The 7,454-nt window shown below is 38.2% G+C and overlaps 1 protein-coding gene across 1 annotated transcript in view; it reads right to left on the minus strand.

Annotated features, from left to right (window-relative positions):
• Rnf17 (ring finger protein 17) overlaps window positions 1-7,454 on the minus strand; it is a 211,144-nt gene that overhangs the window by 152,340 nt on the left and 51,350 nt on the right. Inside the window, exons 5-6 of the mRNA XM_008824356.1 lie at window positions 3,685-3,756; window positions 2,786-2,886 (exon numbers count right to left, since the gene is read on the minus strand). Of these exons, the coding sequence (XP_008822578.1) occupies window positions 2,786-2,886; window positions 3,685-3,756 (173 nt within the window). The remainder of the gene's footprint in view (window positions 1-2,785; window positions 2,887-3,684; window positions 3,757-7,454) is intronic.

Consider the following 7,454-nt stretch of genomic DNA (forward strand, 5'->3'; position numbering starts at 1 on the left):
AGATGGACACAACCTATGTGTCCCTCAATTGATGTGTGTATAGTGAAAATGTGTTTCATTCATTCGATGGCGTTTTACTCAGCAGTAAAGAAGATGAAATCATGAAATTTGCAGGTATATGGATGGAACTAGAAACTGTTATACTAAGTGAAGTAACACTGTCTCAGAAAAAAAAATCTACATATGTTCTCCCTCATATGTGGATCCTAGAACCAAACCCTGATAAGTGAGTATATATCCAAACATAACTACAGGAATCAGGATAATGGAAAGGAAACAGGGAGGTAAAGTAAAGAAATAACCTGAAAGAGAACAGTAGTAAACAGTCCTTAATAAGGGAGATATGGATAAAAAGTGGGTTAGTTTAAGGGAGGGGGGAGGCAAGGGTATATAAGGAACCTAGGGGATAAAGGGAAAGAAGGAGCTCAAAAGAGGTAGGACCGTAGGAGAAGGGTATTATTAAAGGAGAAAGGGGGGAAATGTGGGCATCTTAATTGGGGAAACCATGATGGAGGGGTGAGACAATGTGAGAGATAAATAATGCATAGTTTTAAAAACCAGAAGGAACCATATTACTCTAAGAACCTACTGACAAATTACACATACCAGAGCAAGAAATACATGTCTAGGTAAGGTTTATCTGAGAATAATTGGTCTTTGCCCAAGATTTATCTACATGACACACAGTAATTAAAAGTACCAGACTGGTGGAACTAACCTTCTTGGATGTTTAACAGACATACTTTGAGGCCTATAATAATTTGGTCAGAGGGACATAAAGAACAGATTTTGCTCCTTGCCCACCTAGGTCAACTAGTTCCAGGGGAATATGAGCATCTCTCAAAATGTCCCGTAATTGTGGTGGGTCACCTGTCCTCTTGATCAAGGAGGCCGAGAAGACCCCACCAGATGGACCTGAACCCATGTCCAGTCTACAAAGAGGAGGGTCAACAAAGAGGAATCATTTACTTCATGCTTCCAAGTGAAGCCAGCCATGGTCGAGCAGGACCTTTGACTTGTCTTCACATAGGCAGAGCTGGTAAAAGTAAGGAGCCAGGGGCTCCTCCCAAGCCCATGTGACCCCTGAGGAACAGATCCTCAAATGACCTTAAGAGTAAAAATAAATTGGTTTCTCTGGGCCAACTGTATGGCATTAAATACACAAAACGAAATTATAACCAAAGATGAAAAGCGCCAATATAATTTTTTAAGAGTCCGTATGTATAGCAAAAGGCTACATAACAAGCAACAATGCCACACAGGAGATACCTTCTTTTGAGTTGTTGGCCAGGGTGGCCAAAGGGACTCCCAGATAGTAACCCAGCAGAGAACTGGGAAAATGAACAGCACACACCAATCTTATCTAAAGGAATATTGATAACTGATTGCTGCTAGATGAGGAACAGCTGACCTTCCTAAAACAAAGACTTCTAGATAGGCTGACTAGATTCGCCTGATGGACAAGTAGTGGGGAATGGCTGGGGGTACTGACAACACAGCAGACACAAGGGTATCAGAGTATAAAGACTCTAGTGGGGGGAGGGAGGCTATGGGAAGGTGCCATCTGGGAAGTGGTGTATAGTTGAATAAGATGGTTTGGGATGTTCTGTGTAACACACACACACAAAATAAAACCAAATTAAAAAAATCTTTAAAAAATTTAAATATATAACATAGTATAAATTTGTATGTATATATATATATTTGCTAACAAATACATATGTTCTTTTGTATATCTATTTAAGGTTGTGCTACCAATGTCTGTGATTGTTTTTTCCATCCTGATAACCATTTCTGAATTAAAACTCTAAGACTTAAAAAAAAAAACCCAGCATATGTCAAATAGCTTTGACATGAAATTGTTAGTAGCTGCCTATCAGAAAGGCTTCTGCTCTGATGGAAACAAGAACAAGGGAAAATAATAGTCCTATACAGAAGAAAAAGTCTGTATTTCCTAGATATGTAGAACTCTCCAACATGAGTTAGGTTTTGAAAATATTTTTCTGTGTTAACTGCTTTAAGAACGAAGTCTGATGGTTCAGGCTTGTAATCCTAGCACTTGGGAAACTGGGGCAAGAGAATTGTGAGGTTGAAAGCAGCTTGGGCTATGTAGTAATACTCTCTCCCTCTAAAAAAATGCAGGGGCAGGGGAGGGCAGGAGGACGGAGGGAGGGAGAGAGAGAGGGGGACCCAACTAAAAGCAGCTTATTAACTTTAAAGTTATCTTTGAGATTACAAAATAGGTAGACAAACTTTTTAAGTACAAAAAGTATTTGATTTTGAAGTTCTAAAAATCAGTCTGTTTTTAATTTTTTTTGATTTATTTTTATTTTATGTACATGAGCATTCAGCCTGAATGTATGTAAGTGTACCACATGCATGCAATGCCAGAAGAGGGCACTGGACTCCCTGGAACTGGAGTTATGTACAGCTGTTAGCTGCCATGTGGGTGTTGGGAACTGAATCTGGGTCTTCTGGAAGAGTAGCCAGTGTGCTTAACTGCTGAGCCATCTTTCCAACCCTGTTCATTTGTTTTGAGACAGGACCTCATACTGTAGCTCATGTTGTCTTCAAACTCACAGAAACCCACCTGCCTTAGCCTCCTAAGTGCACTGAGTATAGGGATGAGTCACCACACCTAGCTAGACACCAGTTTTTATGGTTCATGCCCTACCTTCCACATTACTTAAAAGTTACGTGTTACTTCATCCTAAATAAAGGAACAGAATGATGAATTAATGTTAAGAACTTCAGTTTCGTTATGTTTTTATTTTTAAGTTATTACCTGGAGTGAAGAGATGCAAGAAGTTTATCAAACTGTTTCTCCACAGCATCTGCTAGACTGTGTGATTCCTTTCTTGCTTGATTCTGTCTGTGCTCAAGCATCTGAGAAGAACAAGTGAAAGACCTACTCTGGTATTGCTACTTTGTTGAAGTTGTGCTCTCAGTGTGATTTTGAATGTGTAAGTTACTTTCTGGATTTTTCAAAAATATCTACACAGGTGATTAGGTAATAAATAGAGCAAACCACGAAGGCCAACTTTTAACTTTATACTCTGGCACTTGTCAGCAAGATTACATCTTGTTGGCATTTTGTACTGATAATCTGATGAAACAAAGTAAAAGAAAAACCCAGTTACTAAAAAAATCTACTGATGTTTTCTAAACTTTTTCTTATCCCTTTTTGTCATTACAGCATCAAGTCATTTATAGGATTCTCTAAGTCAAAAAAACCACTCTGCCCCCAAATTAGAAACCACACTTGAATGAAAATGTTAGTTGTTTCATGTTTGTTTTTAAACAGCTTTAAAAATTGTTGCTTGAGAAAGTACAAGTCATGATTCCTTATAATCTCCAAGTTTGTTAGGCTCCTAGTGCTGTAATACTACAAATCCAATTCTGGCTGATTATGGTGGGGAGTTTCCATTCTTTTACCTGTTTCTATATTATTAGGTTACTGTATTTATAAAAACTGAATTTAAGCCCAAACCTAGTGAAACACATCAAAATGTACACATTTAGAGAGGTCATTTTGGTTGTAGCTCAGTGGTGACAAGGTGCCTCACATGCATAACCCTATAGGTTTAATCCTTCAATCCTCAGTACTGCTCCCCCCATGTGGGTTTTTTCATAACAAGGTCATACTTTACTTCCTGGTAGAATTTAATTATTCAAAATTCTTACTTTTACAGCAATATTTAGTTGTTCAAAATTATTGCCAGCTATCTTCAATGCTTCATCAATTTCTTCTGTCTCCTAAGAAGGAAAGGAACCATATAAAAACATAAAACATAGATGCTCAGATACATTACAGTTGTAAAAACTTGAGCTATCATTTTTGTTACAGATGCAGCAAAGATACACTGAGGATGTCTAAATACAAGCAACAATAGCAAAACACTTCTAATATTGCCTATCCAGAAATAAAAAGTATTAGCATTTTATTCCAGGGACTAGGGATAGAACCCTGAGACACACTAGGCAACCACTGTACCACTGAGCTACATCCACAGCCAATAAAACTATTAACATTTTAGATGTTTGGTTATAGTATTCTACAATCATTCATTTCCCCCTGCCTCACCTCAGATGTATCAGCTAAGGTTGAGAATTTGATATGTATACCAGGTTGGCTCAAACTGATCCTCCTGCCCCTGTCTCCCTAGTGTTGGGATTATAGGCATGTGCTACCATCCCAGTAACTTGTGGCCTTCTGCCTTAGCCTCCCAAGTGCTGGTATAGAAGCTTGACCACCATAAAGATATTGTTTAACAATAAGATCAGGCATTGAATCTATTTTTCTATTTTAAACTAGCTCAGAAAATTTAATGTGGTAAAAGTATACACATATAAACATTATAAACAGTTTTTAAGATTACAAATTTGGCTCTATTGAGCTGAAGTTGGAAAAAAAGTTGAACTTCAGAGACAGATGTAGTAATACACATTTGTAATCACAGCACAAGGAAGAGTGGAGGCAGGAGGAAGAGGAGTTTTAGGTCATCTTCAGCTACATAGTAAGTTTCAGTCCAGCTTGGTCAACATGAGGTCCTGTTTAAAAAAACGAAGCTTGAAAAAAAAGAGAATGAGCAAGATTTAGAATTCACTCCTTTCAGAGTATTAATGAATTTTACAAAGATGCTTTACTCAGCCTCATTTTGGACTTTGCTGTATTTCTAATCTTAAATTAACTATATATCATTTAGCATTACTATATATCATTTAACATTACTCAGGTAAAATTCCATCTTCAACAACATCATCATCATAAACAACAGATGCAGTTACAGTCTTAGCTTTCACTAAAATAACATTTTTAAAGTATTTTATTATTATTTTATGTATATGAGTGTATTGCCTACATGTGTGCAAATGCACCCGTGTCATGCAACGCCTGTGGAGGTCAGAAGGTGGCGTTGTATTCCCCTGGAAGTGTAGTTACGGACAGTTGTTAGCTACTATGTGGGTGCTGAGAATTGAGCCCAGTTCCTCTGCAAGAGCAGTCAGTGCTCTTAGCCACTGAGCCATCTTTCCAGGAAAATGTCAAGAATTTCAAAACCAAGTTAGTCAAGGTATTAGCAAGAAAAGAGAATTATTTACAAACACAGATTTGTAATAAACATAGGTTAGAATTGTTTAAGCATAGAGTAAAGCAAAAGGCTCAAAGAGAGTACATCTATTTGTTTTTTAAAATATTACTTTAAAAAAGATCTCCATTTCATTATTAAAATAAAGTTTCATACAGAAAAATTCATTTTCAATGCAATTGACATTAAGACGTTTGCACATGCGTTTCTAATCTCTATATATCTGATTATAACTAGTGATAGTCAGTTACTTTCTGAGCTCCTTGGCCTCTAAGCATGGATATAAAGTCATCAGGTAGATTTCAGTGGTAATGTTTTTCACATCTACTAATTATTATTATTATTTTTTAGTCACTATTTTTAATTTTTAATAACTACATTATTAGAAGAAGCATTTCACCACAGCTTTAACATATTCGGTAACACACTCCAGAGCAAGAGTACATCTCTGTCACAAGTGGGTGCAAGTTTCTAGGTTCACAGTTGAGTTGATATAGTTATACAATACTGAAATCAGTATAAGCCCTGTAAGACATAAAATTGAGTTAACTTTAAAAAAGATCGCCCTTTCATTTTAGAATATTTTGTTCCTTGCAGAAAGACTCATTGTTTTTGCTACTAACACTGAGATGCTGGCACATGCATCTCTAATCTGTATGTATCTGATTATTATGAGTCATAATCGGTTGCACTTGGATCCTTGGCACTTGTGTATGTCTATAAAGTCATTGGGTAGATTTCAATGGTAATGTTTATCACCTCTACTAATTAACATGATATAAATTTCCATGCTTCCTCCTCAAATATAATACATTTTTAAAAATCTGTTGATTTGTGTGTGCATATTACACAGAACATCCCAAACAATTTTATTCAACTATATACACACTTCCCAGATGGTATGGTCCCTCCAGTCCAATTCCCTCTAGAACTCTGAACATAAATAAATGTTGGGTGCACCAGAGTTTGGTGACTATATGTTCATGATTGTAATATCTTCTTGATCTATTGTTCCTCTGATCAGAATGAAGTTGCCCTCTTTATCTCTTCTGATTAAAGCCTATTTTGTCAGATATTAGAATTGCTATGCCTGCTTTTTTCTTAGTACCATTTACTTGATATATTTTTTTCATCCTTTCACTTTAAGATAGTGTCTGTCCTTGAAAATGAGAGGAGTTTCTTGCAGACAACAAAAAGATGGGTTTTGTTTCTTAATCCATTCACCTAGTCTGTGTCTTTTTGATATAGCTGTACTTTTCCACAGTTATACCTTCATTGACTTTCTTTCCACACCCCCTTGGGTATAGTAATTCCTTTCTTCAGCTCTTTATATTGCTTCCAGAACTCTCTGAAGAGCTGGTTTTGTGAAAAAGAATTCCTTCAGCCTACTTATGTCATGGAAAATTTTTCTTTCCCCCTTCGACTATAATCAACATTTTGACTGGGTATAGTAAGCTGGGTTGGCATCTGTGGTCATTTAAAACTGGGAAAACGTTGGTCCAGGCTCTTCTGGCTTTCATAGTTTGCACTGAAAAGTCAGCTGTAACCCTAAAGGGTTTTCCTTTATATGTGTCTTGTTTCTCTTTTGCAGCTTTCAGTATTGTCTCTTTGTTTTGTACGTGTAGTGTTTTTACTATGACGTGCTGTCAAGAGTCTCTTTTCCGGTCCTGTCTGTTTGGTGTTCTATATGCTTCTTGTATTTGTATGGGCATGTCTTTAAGTTTGGGAAATTTTCTTCCATGATTCTGTGTGGGGGCCTGAGGCCAGGGCGAGGCAAGATGGTGCCTAGAGCAAATGGCTGGGGTGTGACCAGACTGGTTTGGCGCCTAGAGGAAATGGCCGGGGCATGATCAGACTTGTTTGGAAGAATCGCTGGTTGGCTCCCACCATCCTGGCAGCGCGCGATCACCTTGCTATGCTTTGCAATGAAGAAGGGACTGCATGCTCAAGTTGACCTTTAAAATGATTGGACGCTCTGCCGGGGGTTTCCCGCTTATGGTTTTTGCCTTTATAAGCTCTGTGACGCCTGCAATAAACGAGTTCCTGCTGATCAGACTTGTTTGGAAGAATCGCTGGTTGGCTCCCACCATCCTGGCAGCGCGCGATCACCTTGCTATGCTTTGCAATGAAGAAGGGACTGCATGCTCAAGTTGACCTTTAAAATGATTGGACGCTCTGCCGGGGGTTTCCCGCTTATGGTTTTTGCCTTTATAAGCTCTGTGACGCCTGCAATAAACGAGTTCCTGCTTGACTGGCTCCCTGTCATGTCTGACTGTCTCCCAGGGAGGCTGTGGATAATGGGCGGACAGCTCACCTCCCTTTCCCCGGCTCCTGTGTCGGGGCAGGACCCCCGACAATTCTGTTGAA

Source organism: Nannospalax galili, unplaced genomic scaffold (genome assembly GCF_000622305.1).
Source record: "Nannospalax galili isolate Female #2095 unplaced genomic scaffold, S.galili_v1.0 scaffold388, whole genome shotgun sequence".
NCBI classification, from domain to species: domain Eukaryota; kingdom Metazoa; phylum Chordata; class Mammalia; order Rodentia; family Spalacidae; genus Nannospalax; species Nannospalax galili.